General features: G+C 35.6%; 1 protein-coding gene across 1 annotated transcript; it reads left to right on the forward strand.

The window, feature by feature from the left end:
- The first annotated feature begins 1766 nt into the window (after positions 1-1766).
- LOC117619295 (DNA gyrase subunit A, chloroplastic/mitochondrial) lies at positions 1767-18915 on the forward strand. The gene is made up of 27 exons (XM_034349214.1): positions 1767-2301; positions 2412-2481; positions 2565-2630; positions 3683-3784; positions 4438-4482; positions 4568-4666; positions 4744-4830; positions 6186-6256; positions 6780-6888; positions 6997-7059; positions 7480-7545; positions 7734-7822; positions 8837-8885; positions 11230-11316; positions 11613-11706; positions 12589-12659; positions 12740-12829; positions 13464-13589; positions 13727-13884; positions 15471-15552; positions 15638-15802; positions 15887-15988; positions 17210-17346; positions 17905-18025; positions 18119-18173; positions 18261-18360; positions 18544-18915. The coding sequence occupies exons 1-27, from the start codon at positions 1877-1879 to the stop codon at positions 18653-18655; spliced, it is 2841 nt and encodes a 946-aa protein (XP_034205105.1). The 5' UTR covers positions 1767-1876; the 3' UTR covers positions 18656-18915.
- The last annotated feature ends 5228 nt before the right edge of the window (positions 18916-24143 follow it).

Below are 24143 nucleotides of genomic sequence, written 5' to 3' on the forward strand. Positions count from 1 at the left end.
TGAGAAGTTCCTAAGGTCCAACTATGTGTCCTGGATGATGAATTAGTTTTGGAAGATGCTTGGTCAACTGAGTGCTCAAACTTTTTGAAGTTGGTCAACTGGCCCCGCGGGGCCCACGACCTAAATTTCCATTCGAAAGTTTCGATGAGTTCAACAAGGTTTATAACGCATGTCCTGCAAGTTTGGTCCAAATTGAACAATCGGATCGCTCAAGATCGTACGATTGGACGATTATCGTTTAACCTAATCAATGAATCAAAGCATCTAGGTTCCGATTCACGATTTGCAAATTCCTACATGATCCTAGAGATGCCTAGATCAACATATATGAAATTGGGGTTAATCTAATGGTCTGAACATATCGAACCCGGATAACGCCTAATATGCGTAATCCGATTGACAATCAAATGATAACCAAATTCAAATATGAGCATATCGTCTTGCTCGGGATGGCATGTGGAGCTTTTTAGGACCAAAAGGGTCACCCAAACAATGCCCATGAGCTGCCACACGCGCCGGCAACGTGTGGGTGTCCAGAAAAATTCCGGTGATAGGAAAATTCCAAATCATTGATCAAGACCTATATTGCATGATTAGGACAATGAGTGGAGCAACCTTTGTTCTTGTTCCATGGCCAAAAAGTGACCGAAACTTACCAGAAACACTAGCCAAAAACTGGCCAAACTTTAAGCGATAATTTGAGTTCCAAATCACAGAAATTGATAATCAACCCAACCATCAGCTAGAACACAATGAGAGGATGAAAAAGCATACTTAGATCGAAGAAATTGGTGGCCAAAATCGCTAGAACGAGCGGTGGAAGTTTTGGGTAAAAATCGGCCGGTTTTCTTTGTATTTCAGTGACGGCGACGGCAGTTGGGGGCTGGGGCGGCGGAGGGTGAGATGCAAAGAGGGAGCGGAGCAGGTCACCCATTGATCGGGGTGGCCGAAGGTGGCGGCGGTGAAGCAAAAACTGATCGGCCATTTCAAAGGGGGATTGTCGCTCGCAGAAGGATTGTGAGAGAGAGAGAGAGAGAGAGAGAGAGAGAGGGATTCATGTTTTAAAAAAAACAACTTTGAAATATTTACGATTGTGCCATTATGCTTATGTTGATCGTAACTTCATTGTTTCAACTCCGATTTAAGCACACTACGTGTATACGAACTCGTCTCAACACAATCTATGTCATGGTCCCATTCGTTTCCCCAAAACATTCCAGATTAAAAAGTGACCAAAATAACCCTATTTTGAAGAGCAAAATTGTAATTTCATAATTTATTTATTTAATTAAATTAAACAAATACTTAAATTTGGGTTGGGATGTTACACATTGCAATTTGGCTACCTAGAAAAATGTTGGTCCTTTCAATAGAAGGAGGAGTGGGGAAACCAAGTTGGAAGCTCACCAAAAACTTGACTAATCCAACTAGGGAAATGCTAATAACCTTCTCTCTAACCTTCAATAAGGGTAAATTTGGAAAGTTGAAGGAAATATAAAAGCTAATACATTCAATAAAGGTAAATTTGGAAAACAAAAACTAATTTGTGTGATATATTAATGACATTGTTTTAAGTGTAAGGAAAGTAACATTTATCATGACAAGAAAAGAGAATGTCCAAAAAAAAAAAAAAAATTAGAGAAAAAGTTACTAGCATTTCCTATCCAACTAACACTTTACATAATCCTTTGAAATGCTTTTGTGCGTAATCCTTTAAACTGCTCTTAGAAAGTCACGTGCCGTGCTTCCAATCCAAAAACCCACATACATCTTGGCGCGCAAGAGGCCTCGAAATTCCAAAAGCAATCGCAAGCCAGGGTTTTAGATTGTAGCTGAAACCCCAAAATCCCCAAATGGCGCCTTCAGCCCTATCTCTATGAAACCCTCAGTTTCTCCCCAAACCCCTACCATGGCCTTAGCTTCCAGTCTTCGCCTTTCTTCCTCCATCCTCCGCTACCGCCTCGCTGCCCCGCTCTACCCTACCCGATTTTCCAGTCTTCGTCACAACCTGTCGGAGCTCCGCTTCCTGTCCGCATCGTCCTCCCGTCCCGGGACCCACGTCCGCCCAATCAAAGCGAGGCTCCAGGACGACCCGCAAAAGGAGGACCCAGGCGAGGGGCAGAATGGGAATGGAAGTGTGCTGGTCAAGGACACAAGTGAGAACAGCGAAGAAAGAATCGTTCGTGTTGAGCTCCACAAGGAGGCCACTGAAGCCTACATGGCCTACGCTATGTCTGTCCTGCTCGGCCGCGCCCTGCCGGATGTTCGCGATGGTTTGAAGCCTGTGCACCGTCGTATTTTGTGAGTGATGTTTGCTTAGTAGATTGTATGGTTCCTGAGAAAATTTTCTGGGAAGAAAAGGATTTCTGTGAGCGATGTTTAATTTGTTCTGTATTGTTCTCAAACTACAGGTATGCAATGCATGAATTGGGGCTTGCGTCACGAAAACCATTCAAGAAATGTGCTAGAGTTGTTGGAGAGGTTAGTAATCAGAGGCTTTCTGTGTCATTTTTATGAATTCCCAATATTTATATTTACGATTGATAGAAAATGCTTGGATGCAGGTTCTAGGAAAGTTTCATCCCCATGGTGACACTGCTGTCTATGATTCCTTGGTGCGAATGGCTCAGGTAACAATAACTTTTTCTATTAACCAATACATGAATTCATTACAGAAGTAAAAACGGATAAGCTAGTAGTCAATACAAAAAATACTTCAACATCTGCGATCTCTTTTCTTTTTCTTTTTCTGGATGGCCTTCTTGTAGTGTTCCATTATTCTCATTTGTTACATTTTTTTTAGTTTTCTCAGCTGTAGGAGTTAGTTTCTTTAGAATAATTCTGAAACAGGGCGATGTATTCTTTCTTTGTATGCGGATATTTGAGTGCTATCATCTTGTGTTGACCATGTCTTCTCTGGATGACATGGTAGGTTTTTTGAAAAGTGTAATTATAATGGTTATAGATAAATACTCTCTGCAACTTTTTTGTAATTTGGCTGGCGAGGTGTAATAAGATTTTTGTGAATTATAGTGGTGTGGGGATGGAGGTGTTATGGGGTAAAGTCAGATTTTGGTCTCAACTCTAGGCTTCTGTGTCTTCGAGTTTTGGAAAGCACCTGTACAGTCTAATCTGTTTTTGGGGTTCCAATTGTGAGAGAAATAGTACTATTTTCAGTCTAATCTTGTTTTTCTGTTCCTGTTATGTTGATGTATTGTTTTGGTGGGCAATCTATCCAGTGGATATACTTTATTTTATTTTTCAATAGATTTTTTCTTACCATAAAAAAAAAAAATTGCACATCTTTAGGCATCCATGGTTGGAAATTAAGTACCAAAGAGCTTTTGAGGGATGGAACAGTCAATTTGGAGAATGGAAGCTCAACATCATTGATAATTCTTTGGATGGACAAGCAACATCGGTTGCTGCCTCCTATGATTTTCTATTTCTATGTTTATTTGCTGTATATACTAGGTGATGCCCCTTAATGTCTTTACAATAAAATTTCATTACTTATTTTTTGGAAATTTTTTTTTTCCTCGTATAAAAAAATTCCAGCTTTCTGGATTCTACTCCATTTGTTTTTGAACTTTTTCTCTTTGTAAATATTGATTTAGATCACATTATAAATAGTTATTTAGTTCATGTGTTCTCCTGATTGCTTTGAATCTTAATTTTCCAGGATTTCTCCCTACGATTCCCATTAATCCAAGGGCATGGGAATTTTGGGTCGATTGATGCTGATCCTGCAGCTGCCATGCGTTACACAGAGTGCAGATTGGAAGTATGTTCAGATATTTTAGTTACTTTGAACACTGTATGGATTCTTAATAATCATGATATCAAGATGAATATTAAGATCTTTAGGTTATATTCTATTCAAGAAATGGGGCAACCTCTCTCTCTCTCTCTCCCCCCTCTCTCATCCCCCTTCCTTCTCTCAGTATGTATGTCATTATAGTGATGTTGTGAGTAATTTTTTAGTGCTCTAAAAGTTAAAAGATCTTGTTCCAGAGTGTTTACTTAATGCCTATTGCACATTGGCAGAGTGCGAAAATGCTGCATTTACACAAATTGAGGGAGTGTAGGGGGAACCATTGTTCAAAGCCAATTTTTATATTTTTAATATTTATAATTTTGCCTTGGGCAGCTCTTTTACAAGTCCCTGTGCCACATAGCTGGTTGTTCAAGTAAATGTGTCATCATGAATAGTTTCCCCCATCATCGATAGGTTATAAAAATAAACATTATTATTTAAATTTAATTCGGGTCCCAAAAAATCTCTTATTGCTAACTTTTACAGTGAACTTTATGCCATGATGTACTAGACATGCAGATATATATGGTGCATTAATTCCCCTTTTTGCTACATGCTTTTTGTTTATAAGAAATATTTTTATCTTTAGTAATAACCATATCGACGCTTTATTTTTGCAGCCACTGACAGAAGCAATGTTATTGGCAGATTTAGATCAAGATACGGTCAGAGCTGTTCCATACATTATCTAGTCATAAAATATTATTCTTCATTAATTTGTTTTTGCATGATGTGGTTCATTTGGTGCAGGTTGATTTTACTCCGAATTTTGATAATTCACAAAAGGAGCCATCAGTTTTACCTGCTCGACTTCCAACTTTATTACTGAATGGTGCTTCTGGGATTGCGGTATTTTTCTTTTTTGTTCTTGTTCTTCCTCAGTAATTGTATATCTTCAATTCACATATTGTTAAATTAATTTTCAGGTTGGCATGGCAACCAACATTCCTCCGCATAATCTTGGAGAGTTGGTAGATGTTCTTAGTGTGTTAATTCACAATCCAGAAGCTACGGTAAGTGGCGAGACCTTTTATTTATTTTATATTAATTAGGTATGTTTAAATTAGTTTTCTTTTTTTAAAAATGAAGTTCTGCTGTATCCTTCAAAGGACTGCCCCCCCCTTTTTTTTTTGGGGTTGAAAAGAAACAAATTTTATTTAAAGATAATCTAAGATAGACAAGAGATAGTGAACAAGGAGTCCACCAAAAACAAACTACAAATGATTACAAATAAAAAACAACGAAACCTACAAAAACACATTACCCTATAAATGACTCCCAATTTAGCAAAATAAAAAGGAAAAGATCCCTGAAATCTGATGTAACCGAAGCCCAAAGGGACGACAAAAACCTCACCCTCTCCCACAGCTCTTCTACCCCCATCCCCTCATTCCTCTTCATCCAGATCACCCATAGGACAGCCATTTGGCAACAACCCCGTAAGACCCGAGCCTTATTTCCTCTACCAAAAGCAGCAAGACTTTCACTAACCAATGAAGGGCACCCTTGTGGAATTACCCAAATGACTCCAACCTCCTTGAATAGTAAACACCACAAGTTTAAAGGTACCCGACAATGGACAAACAATGATCTGCATTCTCTTCTAACATTTTACACATTATGTACCAACTTGGAGTCAGTTGGGGAAGAGTCTTTGACATAAACTTGAGTCTTTGTCTACATGGAAAAATTGCTTCTTTTCTATCAACTTATAAGATAGTTGAAATGAATCTATTATTTCCCTTTGTTACATCCAAGGATGAAAATCTTGATGTCACTGAAAATATTGCTGGAAATATTGAAATGAATGAAAATGATAAATTTTTCTTATAAAGTATGGAATTTTTGAATGAAACTTCAGGAAATACAAAACTAATCAACTGGGCATCAATTTTACGTATAAACTGTATCCATGATTAGTATATAACAATTTGGGTTTAATGGCAAACAAATATGTTTAGGCAAGAGTTACAAGTCTTTAATGTAGCATCATATACACTTATCTTCTGTCAATTCCTTTAAAACCAATCAGAGAATTCCTTTTTGCATGTGGCGCTGCTCAATAACTTTTGGAAGTAGTCTTTGAGAAATTTCGTGTTGCACCTGTAGTTTTGTTGTCCATTAAGATGATTTGAAACTTTGATATAAAAGAATCTCAATGATTGGCTATACAGTAATGTTAAAGTATGACTTTATCATTGCCATCACTGTTCTCCATAGAAGTTAGAGCTATTGGGCATAATTCGTACCCTCATGTTAACTAAAAAGAACTTTGCTTTCTATCGACCCATTTTTGTTTTTGTGTTCACTTTATTTTCCGTTTCATTTTTCCTTTCGAGTATTTGACATTTGGTTTTCCCTGTGACAGTTGCAAGAATTACTGGAATACATGCCAGGGCCTGATTTTCCAACTGGAGGACTGATTATGGGAAACCTTGGGTAAGTTGGAACCATTCCTTTGCTATGTAAAGCATGGTTCATTCTAGTAAGCTTGGACGAAGAAGTGATAGCCTCCTCCTTGTAGTAAAGCATGGTTCATTCCTTTACCAGTTTTTGTATAACGTTTGAATAGGTTGTATTAAAGGGATGCTTTCAAATTGACTGTGATGATGGGAAGTGGTGATACGTCTTATGTTGCATACTTGCTGCTAAATTCATGGGTGCTACTCTATTCGCACAAACAGTTTTGTTTCATTTTCTGAATAAGTAAAATTGCCAAGAAACTTGAGCTAAAGGTGAAGATAGATTAAAATAGTATATACTAGTGTAATTGAAGATGTAATATAATACAAATGCTGAGAGTAATAAAGGATTGCCATGGTGGCAGAATTATCCCTTTTGCTTATGCTGGCTGCATCTTCCTTATATATGTGTGTTTGTTCTTGTGCATGTGGGTAAGAACATTCATGGACATTTATGTTTGCGCAATCATAATGTTTGGATAAATGTTCATTTTGTGAAGCATTTTGGAGGCATATCGAACTGGGAAAGGACGCATTGTGGTCAGAGGGAAAACTGATGTTGAATTGCTTGATTCTAGAACAAAGAGAAGTGCAATTATCATAAAGGAGGTTTGCCTTTGTCTTCTTGTCTGGTTTGCATTAAATATGCATGTAGGCTTAGATTATCATTAAAGAGTTTATTTTTTATAGTGATTTTATACTTTGTGAATGAGTCAGATCCCTTACCAAACCAACAAATCAGCCCTCGTGGAGAAGATAGCCGAACTTGTGGAAAATAAGGTGACATTCTTGCAAGTAGCAAATGATCCTTTAAAAACTGCTGGATTGTAATTTTTCATTAAAAAGGTAGTTTTGTGATTGGTTTTTATATATGTTATTTGATTCTAATCTGAAAGATTCCAGTGTTTAGGGTCCAAATGCATTTGTTAGTATTGTAATTCTTATTTGATATGTGGCTATATTAAATCCAATAAGTACCAATATATTCATCTAAGTTATGTGCTGTATCACTCACATGAAATTTATTAAAGTAATAAGGTCATACATTGTTCTTAATTCTTATCTCGTTTTAGTATTTATTCTTAGATGTTGATGTCTTGTTGACCTTATATTAGGGATGCAGCTTTTTCATTGAAGATATGTTACCTAATATGTTCTTGTTTTAGTATTTATTTATACTTTTGTCCTTTTTTTCTACAGAGTTTAGAAGGCATAAGCGATATTAGGGATGAAAGTGATCGCTCTGGAATGCGTGTTGTCATTGAGGTATGCAATTTATTTATTTATTTTTAATTCTGTTCTGCTATGACTACTTTGTAGCTTTTAAATACTAACATTCTGAAGAATTCACAATACTATGGGAGATTTAATTAGTAAAACGGTTTTGCTATTCTTCTAAAAATAAAAAAGGGGTTCTGCAATTGGATTATGATCTATTTTCGTCCTCTTTTCAGCTCAAGCGAGGATCTGACCCATCAATTGTTCTGAATAATCTTTATCGCCTCACATCTCTTCAATGCAGCTTTAGTTGTAACATGGTTGGGTGAGTGATATCTTTATCATCATTCAAGAACATTCGTAGAGATTTAAGATTCTGGCTTTTGGTTCTCCACTGGTGTGTGCAATTTCTCTCCCTATACTTCTCTAGTTGATTTTTAGGGCTAAAAATTGAAACTTGCATTTTGGCCTTGAAAGTTATGACTTTGATTGAATATTATAACTTCAAGGTACCAAAATATTTAGATTTGGAAACTAATTTTATAAAGAAAATTAAATTAGTCTATTGTCGTTGAATTAAATAATTTTAGTCAAAAGCTGAGCTGTAATAAGAATATCCCAAATACAAGGATTGTGTGATAAAACTAAACACAAAGTTCTGATTTTGAAGGCTCCGGGCCTGTTGGTTTTTCATTTCATTTGTTTCAACATTGTTGGGAATTGGGATATTTTGGAGGCAAATTTGATGAAAGCCTTTGAAAAGTTCCAAAAGGATGGATGATAAATGCAATAACCTATTAGACATACATATGCCTTATTGCGAAGGCAAAAGGTTCAATGGGAAAGGATAAATCTACGCCACTGAGTTTGGTTTCCAGCTTGTATGAAGTACTTTATAAGCTGCTGTTTTTGAGATTGGAGTAGGTTTTGGGAGATACAATTGGACAAACACAAGGTAATTTTGTGAAGGTGTGGAATACTTGTCCACCATGCTTGCATGGCAGAAGCTGCCTTTTTTTTCATTTAAGAAAACAGAAATGTCAGTGAAATATTGTCAATATCACTAGAATGTAGCCTTAGAAATTTGTTTAGATATGATCCACATAGTGGTGCAACCAAGAAGCATGTGTACATTGTAGCCTTCATTGAAATGCCACACATAATGATATTAATTAACGATCCGATTGGATGAATTTCTTCTTTCAAAATGATTCTGGTGTTACTAAATTATGGCTTTCCATTGTTCTAGAAGTACACTATATTTTCTTGATTGAACTTTCTTGCTCAAATGATTCATCACAATGCTTGGGTTTTCATTTGGTAATTTGTCTATTCACAGTATTCATAATGGGCAACCTAAGCAGATGGGTCTAAAGCAGTTGCTGCAGGTGACTACCTAAGTTTAATCTCTCCAGTATAAATGCCCACCCACTGACCCACTTGCTCACTCATGCATATATGCTATTTTAATATATTTGTATATTGTAGGTAAGCTATTTCAAGAAAATGTTTTTTCTTGCTTGAATTTGTTTTCCCTTAAGAATCATTTTGTAATTCACGCTACTTGGGCTGCTGTTTTCATGAGTTCTACTGGACTTTATATGGTTTTTTATGTGTTTTCGTTTTTACTGCACCGCTATGTCTCCTTTAATGTAAGTATTATTTGTAGAGGAAACACGTGAGGCACTAAGGTAGCTAAAGTTGTAATAAATCTTGTCAGTAAAGTAGTGAAAAAGAATTAAGGAAATGCTTGTGCTTTAGAGAAGTTCTCTAAACGGGAAATCCTTTTTTTTTTTTTTTTTTTTGGTTGGGTTCAAACAAACATCAAGGAATTGCAACCTAGGTAATTGTTATAATTTTCTGTCAAAACAAACTGACCTAGGAGTCTTAGGATTTACATTTTCTGCTGAAGTAGTAAAGTTCAGAGATAGAATTAAAACAATAGAAACACTACACTTTCTTATATGTCGATGCAGCAAAAATGGTCAAACTGTCAGGGATTTGTGGCAAGGTGGAATTTTTATTGTTGATCAGTTTTAGCCGTTCATCTATTTCTGTTGATACTGTCTTGAAAGGGGCAGTACTTCTGTACTTCCAAGTCTTTCAGGAATGCTTAGCCATCAATCTGAAAGAATTCCCAGCATTGTTGTCACTCCCATGAGAATTGTATTCTGTGAAATGTATGATTCCTAGTTAACTAAACTAAATATATAATAAATAAATAAAATTAACTTATGGCTATGGAAATAGTTGCAGCACATGGACATGTTAGTGTACTGTTCATGTAGAAGCTGCAAAAAGAAAACTTATTCAATAAGCATATAATAATTTGGTCAGCTACTGATATGGAAAATCAAATAAATCTTGTTGGATTATAGTGTTCTAGTTTCTGATATCTAGTTTGATTTGTGCAAGTACGAATTATTTTAACATTGCTAGCACTTTTAGGTACTGACAGTTTGACTAGTATCGTAGTCGTCTTTGAAAAAATTGACAAGAGCTGATGCATTGAAATCAACTACAATTTGGAAAGAGTTCTTGGATAGTGAAATTCTTCTGATTTCTTTGAATGCATTCAAAACTTAAAAGCAGAAAGGTATTGTCCAAACTTTCAAGAGACCTCAATGTCGAAAGAAAAAGAGAAACTGTCAAGAGGCCATCATCTGAAGATATATGCCTTATTAAATTGCCATATGAAAATATGTTACTCTAGTATGGCAAACTTTTTTGGTAATTCAAAAATATTTCACTTCAATGGGTTGGTTAGTTCAAATTCTTGAGCCCCCTGGCTTATATTTTATTGGCTTTTGAGTTCCCCTGCTCCTATTAACTATGTAAGTGATGCAGGACACGTAGGACCTAAATTTATTAGTTTCCTAATGTATTTGTTTCATAGATTCACTAATTTTCCAAATTCTAGTAGGATTTCTACTTTTCCAGATTTCCAGGTTTCTAGTTTTAAGTTTCCTATTTTATTTGGGTTAGGATTTCTGTTTAAGCAAGGGATTTTTATCCTATTATGTCTAGGTTTTAGTTTGCTATAAATACCCCCATTTAGTTCTGAATGTTGAGTAAACCTTTTATAGAACTCTATGATTTCTGCCCCTTTCTTTCGCCCCTTTGATCTATATTTTCTTCTCCTCGATCTCTGATATTCTTCTTTGTTCTACTGTTTCTGCCCTTTCTTTCATCTCTTCGATCTATATTTTCTTCTCCTTGATCTCTTATATTCTCTCTGTTGTATTGTTTAAGTGATTAATCTAATACCTACAGGCTGTACTACATCAGTAAGTCTATTCAGGAAAACATTTATTGGAAAATTTAGATTCTGATTTCATGGATAATGTTTTTGCTCAGCTTTTGTATTACTCTGTTGGGACATTTAATGGCTTCAAATCTTGGATAGTTTGTCTTATCTCAACCTACCTGGTTACTGATTTTTTATTTAATTTTGCTCCTTTGGTTTTAAAGCATGTAGTGAATGGTTAATATTTGGTTCATCACTCCTAAGTATTGATGCTTAACTCATTCATTGTTGTACTTTTGTATTGATAATCAAGAGGAGAAATTATCCTCGATCATACAACAAAAGGAAAACGTACTCATTCATTGTTGTATTGAGATTATGATATTCTTGCATTAAGATATTGGTATTTGTTTTGGTACAAGGTTCTCAATGTACCAAATGGTGGGGCTGTACTAAATATTACCTTTGTTAATGAATATTCACAGGCATTCTTAGACTTCAGATGTTCTGTTATTGAGAGACGTGCCAAGTTCAAACTCTCACAAGCACAGGAAAGAAGACATATTGTTGCGGTATGCTACCTTTTTTTATTAATTTTATTTTCCTTCTAATTCTAGATAGGTTTATTCATAAGTCGTCTCAAAGTGATTATTTTGATGTTTTTGGACATCCATACATGTCCTTGGATGTGTGCTCTAAACCACAGGTGTAAACTTGAGAAGATTTCATTCTTTTTCCCATTGCATTTCACATTATTCTAGCTTGTCTTTATGTACTGCTGTGTTATTGTGACTCTATTTTACTGGATTCATATTTATTTCACCATACTACAGACTCATAGTCCTTATGTATTTTCTTGTTGAAATAGGGCATTGTTGTGGGCCTGGATAATTTGGATGCAGTAATTCGTATACTAAGAGAATCTTCTAGCAATGCAATTGCATCATCTGGTCTAAGGAGCGGTAAGCTCCCCTATGTTTTTGAGCTTTTCATTTTCTTCAACTTAAAGTAGAAGTTGTGGTTCAAAAGCACTTGGCTGTGTCATTAAACTTCTGTTGTTCTGCATGTATTGTTTTTCTGTTTTTTCGCTTTCTAGCTTCTGCTGCGATGAACATTTTTTGGTGCAGTAGATTTTTTGTCATGTGCTTTGTGTTTGCTTCTTTTGATCAATGAAATTTCTTGCCTAAAACGTGTGAAATTATTTTTTTTGGCACCTGGGGTCTAGTGCAACACAAGTTTAACAAGTTTAAGGATGCTTATGGTTTTACTAATTAGAATCTTCCAATAATCTATTATTTTTTTTCGAACTTAGTTCTTAGGGGTAGGGTTTATTTAATGCCTGACTTAGCAAGGTTTTTTTGGGAGTAGATGAGAGTTCCAGTTCAGTAACAGAATGTAATCATGTTTTGCAATTTTGTTATTCAAATTTCCTTGATGTCTAGGGTTTGGTTTTCTTTGAAATCAGCTCTGGAATGCAGGCTTTTTTATCTGTATTCTATCCATACCCTGGTGTTTTGATTTCCTTTTTCTTAAATGTATTCCTTAGCGAATCAACTGTGTTCAAAGATCTACTTCCCAAGCTGAAGCCATGAAATATGGGCCTCTTATTTCCAATTTATTTTGGGTTGAATGCTCTAATTTGAAAACTTAATAATTCGTGAAGCCATATATAACTCTAGTTGCAAGATTCCCCAGCTTACACCTTAGCCAGTTTCGTGTCTTTATACCCAATGGTGAATATTATTTTCAGGTTGTTTTCATATTTTCTACTTAATTGTGGCGGCTGTTTTTAAGCAGTAGGCGTGGTTAAAGGTACTGATATTATCTCTTATTCTTTTATGCAGAGTTCAATCTTTCTGAGAAACAAGCTGAAGCAATATTAGACATTAGCCTGAGAAGAATTACCATGCTTGAGGTGCATTCAAATGTAATTTCTGATTGCTTGATGAGAGACCTTGGGTGATAACTTCGTATCCTTTTCTCCTTATTGTGCAGAGGAAAAAGTTTATTAACGAAAGTGAATCATTAAAAGAGCAAATTTCAAAACTAGAAGAACTCTTGTCAAGCAAGAAATACATATTACAGGTATAGTTCTAATACCAATTGGTTGCATGTATTGTGAAGGTGTATATGCATGCCACTTTAGAGGTCATTTATAATTCTTTTTAAAGATCAGGACATATTTTCAGACTTGCATTTTTCGTCACACATTATGTTTAGACATACGTGTCGATTCCTGTATTTCTATATATCTGTCTGAAATTTTTCCCCATGTTTTGAAATAAACCTACTGAGTTATACACTTTTGTATTATATATTTCTTCTGATTATTGTACATAGTTTTAGGACTCTGTTTTGTAATCCTTCAGATAGTTTTTTTCAATGTGCTTCTTTGTATTATATTATTTTAAAAAATGCACATTTGATTAGGTCGAACCTCTTGCGCCACGCTCCTGTTGAGGCAGTGTAGAATGCATTTAATTAGGTTGGAAGTGGGATCTTGATCGTTATGTTGATTTAACCTGTTATGGAAAAAAATGGTGCATAGGCTGTCTTTGTATCATCATTTTCACTTCATCGACCCATTTTGGAAGTGATGTTAAATGTTCTTAAGATGACTGTCATACTGTTTATAGGGAAGATACTTTAATTGCCTCCATTTGGTTCAAATTGAATTACAATTCTGTTTTTTTTATTTTTTATTTTTTATTTCAATCAGTTGATTGAACAAGAAGCAAATGAGTTAAAAAGCAAGTTTTCCAGTCCAAGGCGTTCAATGCTGGAGGACAGTGATAGTGGCCACCTTGATGACATAGATGTTATTCCAAATGAAGAAATGCTTTTGGTATATGCTAATAAACCTTCTTTATCATGAAGTTATATTTTCCTCCTTTATTTCCGAAGAAGGAAAATTTAAAAGAAAAGAACCCATTAGTATTTCAATTTTTTTTTCTTAAAGTTTTCTTTGCATATAATTGTCAGGCATTCAGTGAAAAGGGGTATGTTAAGCGGATGAAACCTAACACTTTCAATCTACAAAATCGAGGAACCATTGGCAAATCTGTTGGGAAATTGAGGGTAAATGATGCAATGTCAGACTTTATTGTTTGTCGCGCACATGATCATGTTCTGTACTTCAGGTACTTTATCTCTTGGCTTTCTTATGCGAGGGTTTCTTTTATCTAGTAATTAGAAGGATTAAAACGTTTGGAACTCTCAGTATGTATTGGAGGGCTCATAATCTGGTGGTCTAGTGTTTTTCATGTTGACGGCAAAGGTTTATGCTTGGCTGTGCCAAATGGGGATTTGGCGAAGTATAACTAGATCCAATGCTTCTGTCCTTATCACTACCAAGGTTTTATGTAATATTGTTAGCTTGAAGAGACAATGGGACAAGGATTGTGGCGGCATAGTAGATTATAAACAAGATGAAGGTTTAAAAAGCGTTTCTCAGGTGGGCGTTGGGAAGAGGTGTCGGCAAACTGCCTCAGGTGTACAGTTGCTAGCATATTGCATAAAGGCGTACGCGTTGGGTGCGGGGCAGTGCAAGGCAGTTGGAGGCATACACGCTGCAGCTAAAAGTGGCAACAATGGCAGCTGCACCTTGCAAAGAAGACGACTCCTGCCCTGCGCGCCTAACTTTTCTGGAATTTTTTAAAAGTGAAATGCAGTCGTTTTGCCTAGTAGGCTGGTTCCTTTAACTAAAACTCCATGTTTCATGGAAGGCTAATATCAAAACATCATCATTTGTGAAGGATGTTTAAAAAGTGAACACATCCTTTTTTGTTTAAGCCTTACAACACCACCAGGTTCTTCATCCCCTACCACTGATACAATCCAATCCCAAATCAGACCATGTATAATTCAACTAACTCTCCCAAAACTGCGAACCTAAGCTCTCAATTCATATTATTCTAATTCTCACGCCAATTGTGTCAACTGCTATCTCCCTTCTCTCATTGACTCTTCTTCTAAGATTTCTTTTTAATAAATTTTAGCACATATTTTTAATATTTTAATTACTTTTATATTATTTTATTGAAATAATTTACGCCTCAATTGTACGCCTTGCCTTTTAAAACTTCAAGATACTTACTGAGACATTAATGTTATGGTTCAAAGATTCATCCTCCCCATAGTCCCTGTTGCGCCAAGTGAAATTTTCTTCACCAACACCACATAGGAACTCAGGAATCATGCACAGTAATATATTGTGCCTCTTTACTGCTTTGGCAAAATGAAAACAAAAGGCTTGCCTTATCAAATTGCCACTTCTCTATGCTCTAGGTTTTACATGAAGAAGATTTGGCTCAGCATGTTCTATTCTATACGGGTAGGAGAAGAGCCCGACTCGGTATTCTTAAAAAAAAAAAAAAAAAAAAAACTTAAATTACAAACTGTTCTCGTCCCATGGGTTATTCACCAATTTATGGTATGAAATATTAATTACTCACAGCCCACACAAGATGTTGCTTTTACTAGGCTAAAATCTTGTCTTGATAGATAGTTTCATTTGATTCCGGGTTTCCTAAAAGATGGTGTAAACCTAGTTCCCAGAGTCCTACCTATGGCTTGCCTATGACTTGAATGTTAAGGAGGAGTTTGCTTTTGTACTTTTGTGATGAAAGGACTTTTGCATCTGGTGTCCGTCTTAAGATTGTCAATTTTTCCAAATTTATTTGTTTGATGTTTGTCGATTGATGACTTACAAATGTTATGTTTGCAGTGATAAAGGAACAGTGTACTCTGCTCGTGCGTATAAAATTCCTGAATGCACTCGGACAGCTGCTGGTACACCACTGGTTCAGGTAATTTATTTACTAATCAGTCTCTTTTTCAGGCGTTCTTTTTTAAATTGCTGAAGGTTAATAATTGTTTTTACACTGGAGCAAGATCTTATCGTTGTCAGATGGAGAGAGAATTACATCTGTTATTCCTGTGAGTGAGTTTGCTGCGGATCAGTTTTTGCTTATGCTTACTGTCAATGGCTACATTAAGAAGGTCTCTTTGAGTTATTTTTCGTCAATCAGGTCAACAGGAATCATAGCAATTCAACTGGTTCGTTCTCCTTCTGTGCAAGTCTTGTATTTCCAGCCGTGCATAAATTTTCTTTTGGTTCACAAATCATCATTCATGTGATAGGTTCCTGGTGATGAGCTAAAATGGGTCCGTTGTTGCACAAATGATGACCTTGTAGCGATGGCATCACAGAATGGAATGGTCATCTTAAGTTCCTCTGATATTGTAAGTATACATCACTTTCCTTCTCATTGATATACACATTGGTATGCAGTTAAAACCTGTTTACATTTAATAAAATATTTTATTTAAATAAACAAATACTAAAACGGGACCAGGTTACTATTATTTGTTTTTCTGCTTTTGTGTTAAGTGTATTTGTTTTTTTCTTCTTACTAAATGATTCGCTACAAAATGATTTTTTTCTTTTAGTGAACGCGTCACAATTAATTACTCCTATTTTTTATTTTTGTAAAGACGAAGAAACAAATTCTATTTTCTCGCCTATTTACTAAGGCGACGAAGAGTCAAATTATCACTAAATTTATTCCTTTTTCTACTTCTTCCAAGAACAGGATAACCCGAAGGGGCTGGTTTTTTTTTTCTATTTATTTTTTTAACCAATTGGGGCCCTCCCTTCACCAACTCCATTATTATTATTATTATCATCATTGTTATTCTTATTCTTATTGTTAGTACTACCAATTATTTGTTATTGTTATTGCTATTGTTGTTGTTATTACTAGTATTGTTATTGTCATTACTACTACTGTTATTTTTCCTAGTATTATTACTGTTTTGTAGGCTTGTAGCTCACCAGCCTCGTTTGAATCTTTTGCTATTATTTGGATTTTGTATATCATTAAACTGCGGTGTTAGGGCAATTGCAAGGCACAATGTTTTGTATATCATTTTTTCCTACCTACTAAGCACAATTTTTTCATCCTTAAGAAGTTTGTTAACCTCTGGACTTCAGGTGTCCCCATGTTCCAGATGTAGAGCCCCTTGAAATGAAGAACAATAATAATTTTATAATTCAAGTTCTTGTGTCTTGAGATTGCTATTCTTGTGGGCTACCCATGTTCTCCCATTTTATTTACTTGTTTGTCTCTTTATTTCTCTCTTTGCTGGGATCATCTTGTATCTCCCGTACACTTTGGCACCCGTTTATGCGCAAATGTCTAAAACTTGCAAGTCCTAAATCTCTGGAATTGAGTTTCTGTAGTTGTTTCACTATGTTCATGTAGAAATCTCATTATTGTAGAGAACTAGTACTACCTGTGGTCCTATATCCTTGGTCATTTTACAAAAAAAATAATAATAATAAAAAGAAAAAAAGTTTTAGAAATTCTTGGTGCTATATTACCATCTGGAGGCTACATTTCATCAAGGAGTTTTGTACTTACTAATTTGCATCTTATCACGTTCATCTCTGTTATGTACCAGATTCGTGCACTAGGGAGAAACACTAGGGGGGCAGTGGCCATGAGACTTAAAGAAGGGGATAAGATGGCAAGTGTGGACATTATACCAGCAGCTATGAGAAAAGACTTGGAGAGGGTGTTGGAAGCTCCCCATATTGCGTAATTTCTATAACATATTGTTTTTTTTTCTAGCTTCTTATTATTACCTAATCATTGATTAGCACCATACTGGACTTCAGGTTTGCTGCTATATAAGCATGAATTACCAAAACCTAGTAATATAAGTGCTTTTGGTTGGATGTTTGGTTATTTGGCCAATCTGAATGGCATCTCATTTATTAATACAAGAGAAATAATGTTGATAGAATGTTGGCAATCTGTAGCTAGAAAGTGGATGTGCTGGATGAGTGGAAATGGAGGCAAGACTGAATAAGAAATAAAACAAATTTATGATAGGGGTTGAATGGCAGAAAATCTGAGGGATAGTCACTACTAGTTGACCTACTAGTTAACTAGTTACAGCTAACAAAAAAAAGCAAAGGGAGGTTGAAAATGGAAGGGGTTAATGTTGCAACGACCTAAAGAAAATTGGCCTTACATAGTTGAACCTAGTTGCTTGGGATTAAGATGGTTTAAAGCTGAATTTATTTTCCAGATGCAATGTAACCCGAATAACCGGATATGCTAATCTAATATTTTGTGTTGATTTTTCCACAGCGCTAGAAGTGTGAAGGGGCCATGGTTGTTATTTGTGTCTGAGAGCGGATATGGAAAGCGTGTTCCCTTGAGCAGATTTCACTCCTCCAAATTGAATAGGGTTGGCCTGATAGGATATAAGGTATGCTTATGAAGTTCCTTGTTCAAAGCCTTATGAAGTTACTTATTCAAGACTGAATAAGAAATAAACCTATTTTTCACTGCTCTTTTTCAGTTTGCCTTGGAGGATCGCTTGGCAGCAGTTTTTGTGGTGGGCTTCTCTTTGGCAGGTGATGTTTGGAAACTATATTTGAGGCTTTTTTCCGGTATCTATGAGCGATCTCTTGAATTTTGTTCAACTTAATGTAACTTCACAGAAGATGGAGAAAGTGATGAACAAGTGGTTCTTGTAAGCCAAAGTGGTACAGTCAATAGAATTAAGGTGCGGGATATTTCTATACAGTCTCGCTATGCAAGGTAAACTTCAACTTTGGTATTTCCTTTCCTTCTATTCTGAAATATATTGGCTTAATATGCTTCAACTACCCACTATGATGGAACGATATGATTTGCATGTATTATAGACAAATCCTTTTCATCTCTTATTGTGGTTGGCAGATGTCGTGATCATACATTTTACTCACTATACATTTTTTTCAGGGGAGTCATTTTGATGCGGCTTGATCATGCTGGAAAGATTCAATCTGCTTCATTAATCTCAGCAACAGACGAGGATCCGGAGGTAGAAGTTGAAGCTGCCGCACTTGGCTAACCGCTCGTCAAAAGAAGTGAATAGCTCTCAGCAATAGGATCAATTAGTAGAGCTAATATTTTGTCTTGGCCGGTGTATTGGTGCTAATATGTAAAGGTAAATTAGGCCACAAATTTGGTGACCATTCCCAGTGAGAATGGTGACCATTCCCAGTGAGAATGGTGACCAATTAGTAACTCGAACCCTGAACAAGTTTTTCCATATTATAATGTCCCTCCTTGAGAATAGTCACATTTAATGGATATCAATCATTTTGGTAAGTCTGCCTCCATTTAAACGCAACTATTTTCCTTTCCTAGGTATACACCTAACCTTTTAACGATTTTTAGATTTCAAATTTTACCCCGATTGTTAAAGGACAACATTACCCTAATGTCAAATGGTACATCATATTAAGAATAGGGAAACCACTTTGAGAAATAGGGTTTATTCTCTTCCTCACACTCTTGTACCTACAAAATCAACACTCATTGCTCATTTCCTCGCTGAAAACTCTACACGCAATTAATGTTTGCTTGCGTTCCATCATATATCGGTAAAGTTAAATGAGTCGATTGACGAATTAAAACTCCATCGTATGCAAGGTTTTCGACATTTCTAGTCTTTAATTTTTTGGGTGTTTTTAGATAAGGGTATTTTTTTTAATCACAAATGGTCTCTGAGATTTGAGAAATTATCGTCTTTGGTCCCTTATGTTTTTTGGTTGTTAACATTATTGGTCGTTTATGTTATACCTCCCACGTTAATTTGGTCATACTATTGGGTTATGATGAAATTTCTGTAAAGTTGATGATGTGATATGTATATGGAACTCACATGTCCAATAATAATATAACAAGTAAATTTGAATAAAAAAACAATTTATGTTCTGAAAATGTTTAAGAAATTAAAATTTTTTTAAAAAAAACAGAACACTAAATTCTCCAACTTCCCCTCCCCCTGCCACGAGTCTAAATTCCCTGTGCCCCTTTTCCTCCTGAGTTTTGTGACATGTGGCAAACAACTTAACACTAGTTTAATTCTGTTAACTCTCTTCAGTCCTTTTTTCAATTAAAATACATGTTTGCCATTTGCACGCCTCTTCATCTTCACCCCCTGTATCCTCTCCGCCCTGCAAAACTCAGCCGCTGTATCTTCTCCGCTCGGCTTTTCCCAGCGATTTAAGAACGAAGAGATTTAAAACCAAAACAATTAAGATGCAGAGCAGATTTGCGTTTTCTAGGGTTTTTTTTATTTGCGTGTGATTGATGGTTTTTTGCAGGAATATTTGGGTCATTGGCGGCGTTGATGTTCAATTGTGTTAAAAAGGAAGACATTGATTACTTTCCATACGAAGAGGGCACGTGGAGGTGAGCAATTGCAGTAGTGCTCTTTGTGCCCGGCTAAAGATAATGGCCAAAATTAACATGGGTCTCTGAGAAGATGAAGAGGCGTGCAAACTATTTTCGTCAAATATGTATTTTAATATATTTTAATTTAAAAATTATTGAAGAAAATTAACAGAATTAAATTAATTTTAAGTTGTTTGCCACATGTCATAAAATTGAGGAAACAGAAGAGCACAGGAGATATGATGACAGGAAAATTGGACTCCCTGCCACCCCCTCTGTTCTCATTGTTCAGTCCATTGTTTCATGTAACGTAGTCAAAGGCGCCTATTATGAAACCCCAATGGCGAGCCGTCAACTTTTCCATTGCAGTGCAAAACTTGCTGCTCCGGCAGTGGTTTCAAGTTCCCATGATCACACTGCTGAGACTTCCATTTCTACCGCAGCAACAAAAGCCCAATAAAAACCAACATATATATTAGAGAAATTTATAATAAAACTCATTTCTTGCAATAATCTTATAAATAAACACTAAAAGCTATAAATTGAAGGAAAAATCCCCAAAAAGGACCATTTGTGAAATACTTATTATAAAATTAAAGAGATTGTAGAGAGAATTGAGATAGAAAAAGCATAGAAGTCTGATGTTTTTATTGAGTCATTTTCTATTCTATCATTTACAATGAGGAAGATGCCTTATTTTATAGGCAAATATTATTGCCTCCTGTGGATGTGTAGTTTGCTCTCAAGGAATGATGGCAGACAAGCTTCATCATGATGTTCTTCTTTATTTCCAAATGTGTGGGCTCTACTCAAGACTTTACAACGCTGTAAGTTTCCAATGAAAGAATTCTGGGAGACCATGAGAGGCTTATGTCTAAGCTTTAGAGGCACTGTCATCTTCCTTCAGAGGCCTCCAGAACATAATGTAATTTTATAAATTTTATAGAGCCTGCTTTTCCTTGCAAGTGGAAAAATCTATCTGTTGTATGCCTTCTTTCCTGTTTATAATAATTACGCAAATTTTTAAACTTGCACCTGTGGTTTTTACGTCTTTTCAAAATGACGGTTTGGAACCTTGTGCTTTATAGGTTCAAATAACCACATCAAATCTCTCAAATTACATATTTCAATGCATGTGAGTCCGGAACTTCTGCCCTGGGCTAAACATGACCTCAGAATTCATTTGCCTTTTTCAAATGGGCATGAAATATAAATTGAGTAAAAATCAGGATAATATCGTAATATAGTAGTGAAGAGCATTAGCTACTATATACCCAAAACTTCAGGTTCGGTCTCTCTCATATATTTGGATCCATGGGCTTCTGGCTCAGATCATATACTATAACAAAATATGTGGGGAGCCTCAATTCATCTTTTGAGTTTTATCCTGATATTATCCATTTCACAATGTATTCTTAACCGGAATTCACAAAATATATTTCTTCCTTGAGGTGTCGATTATAACATAATCGAACTTTATTAAACTCATCATCTTCTTATGCCAAAAAAATATGTGGCGTACCACAATTTGTAATAATACCTCAAGGGTTGTCCATTTAATTGTTGGAACTTCAGGTTCTCAACATTGTTGGATTTTGAACTCCAGGCCAAAATCACATATTCTCATGGTATGAGCATTCAATACTCTTAGATTTTGAACTTTGGGCCAAAATCACATTCTCATGGTATGGACATTTTTACAATTTTCTGTACATATTTCCGGACTTCAAACCCTTACATAATTGTCCATATTTTGAGGAACTTCTGGCATCTCATTTAATTGCTCATCCATGAGTTTAAGGAACTGTAGGTTCCTTTTTGTACATAGTAATGGTTTACCCAAAATGGTTAATATTTATGTATACGTCACTATTCATGTATACAATACTATTCATTAGGTCATGAATACGTATCTATTCATGTGTACAGTACATTTGCCAGTACATTTATTATTCATGTGTACGGCATATTAACCAATACAGTACTGTTACATTATCAAGGAACTCCAGGTCCTTATTTACATGTCAAGGATCAAGGGTCTTCAAGTCCGATCTCTTGTTTACAAATATAGTACTGGAGAGACTGTCAGCTCTCATATCATTATCATCATCAAGGATCTTCAAGTCCTGATATAGTTGTATGATGAGGATCAAGGAACTTCTGGTCATGATCTGTATATTGTAAAAACTCATTATAGCACACAATTAAAATAAATTGCTTGTAAATAAATTTCTGGTAAATAAATTGCTGGTATGGACGATAAATCCGCACCATACTTTAAATAAATGTAAATGTGCAGTAAAATAAATACATAAATTAAATTTCTTGTAAATAAATTGCTGGTATGGAAGATAATCCTCCACCATACTTTAAATAAATACTGTTGTATGGGTAATAAAACTACACCATACAGTAAATAAATTGTATGGGTAATGAACCTACACCATACAGTAAATAAATTGTGTCGTATAGGTAATAAACCTACACCATGTAGTAAATAAAATAAATGTGAGGATAAAACCACCACTAAAAATATAGGAAGTGAAACTGTCCATCGAATTACTATATATGTGGATAAAGTAAAGGTAATTATTGGTGGGTTCTTATCAACACCACGATCAAATAATAGGAGGTGAAACCATCCATAATATTATATAGTATACATATTATATAATAGTATATTGCCATAACCCATTAAAGTTTACGTAGGTCTTATGTAAAATAATATGTATGCATCATGCTATAATAATATTATATAATAATATATGTAATCAGACAAGTAAAAGAACTAGTGCATGATGAATATCATGCTTGCCATTTCCATCTCTCACCAGCACACACCTGCACTAATATTGATATTAAATAGTATAGAATAATAATAAAATAATTGAAAAGAGACTCCGGCTAGAGGTCAAGAAGATATAGGCATCGTCCACTGAGTCTCGCTCTGGGGATCTGGCAGGCTCTAGCAGTGGCTATGTAGAGGTCGGATGTGATGGTGACGGCAGTCGACGTCGACGATGATTTTGGTACGAAGGAAGAATGCGGCAGCGTGTAGGAAGGCGTTTGTTAAAATTTACACGCCATGAGCTCGAAGAAGTTGCTGATCATGGAAGAGCGACCAAGGCTGCCTCGAAGCCAACTAAGCAGTGGTGTTCGAGAGAGATCGGGTGAGATTGTGAGGTTTTGAGCTTCATGGAAAGTGTAGAAAATTGTAGAGCCTGTGGTGGGATTGACTTGTTTTGTTGGGTTTGTGTTTTGAAGCTATGGAGAGTGACACAGAAGCTATATTGATACACAGAAAAGCATGAGCAACTCAATCAAACCCAAGAAAGAAAAACAATGAAGTAGAGTGTTTTTATCGAATATCCCAGCTGGTATTTTAGAGATATCCGTGCTGATAACATATTATAAAACTAAAGAGATTGTAGATAGAATTGAGATAGAGAAAGCATAGAAGTCTGATGTTTTCATTGAGTCATTTTCTATTCTATATTTTACAATGAGGAGGATGCCTTATTTTATAGGCAAAGATTATTGCCTCCCCTGGATGTATAGTTTGCTCTCAAGGAATGATGGCAGACAAACTTCATCATGATGTTCTTCATGATTTCCAAATGTGTGGGCTCCGCTCAAGACTTTACAACAATACCAATATTATTCTTGCATTATGATTTTTAGAAAGAAAATAAAAACTCTGATTGTGGCATGGAGTAGAATTAGTGCCCATACTCGCACACTTTATTGCACATTTAATTTATTATTTAAAGTATAGTGCGGGATTAACGTCCATACATGAAGCAATTTAATTTATGAATTTATTTTTACCACACATTTACATTTTTTTAAAGTATGATGCAAGTTTATCATCCATACCAGCAATTTATTTACCAGTAATTTATTTTATGGATTAATTGTGCGATATGATGAGTTTTTACAGTATACAGATCAGAACCGGAAGTTCCTTGATCCTCATCATACAATGACATCAGGACTTGATGATGATAATGATATGAGAGCTGGTAGTCTCTCCAGTACTATATTTGTAAACAAGTGATCGGACCTGAAGATCCTTGATGATGATAATGATATGAGAGCTGGTAGTCTCTCCGGTACTACATTTGTAAACAAGTGATCGGACCTGAAGATCCTTGATC

The sequence above is a fragment of the Prunus dulcis genome, chromosome 2 (genome assembly GCF_902201215.1).
Source record: "Prunus dulcis chromosome 2, ALMONDv2, whole genome shotgun sequence".
Lineage (NCBI taxonomy): Eukaryota > Viridiplantae > Streptophyta > Magnoliopsida > Rosales > Rosaceae > Prunus > Prunus dulcis.

Coding starts and splice junctions, on each gene's coding strand:
- LOC117619295 (XM_034349214.1), top strand. CDS start 1,877: ATGAAACCCTCAGTTTCTCCCCAAACCCCTACCATGGCCTTAGCTTCC. Junction 4,667..4,743: donor ATGGTGCTTCTGGGATTGCG/GTATTTTTCTTT, acceptor ATTAATTTTCAG/GTTGGCATGGCAACCAACAT. Junction 15,553..15,637: donor CTGGTACACCACTGGTTCAG/GTAATTTATTTA, acceptor CACTGGAGCAAG/ATCTTATCGTTGTCAGATGG.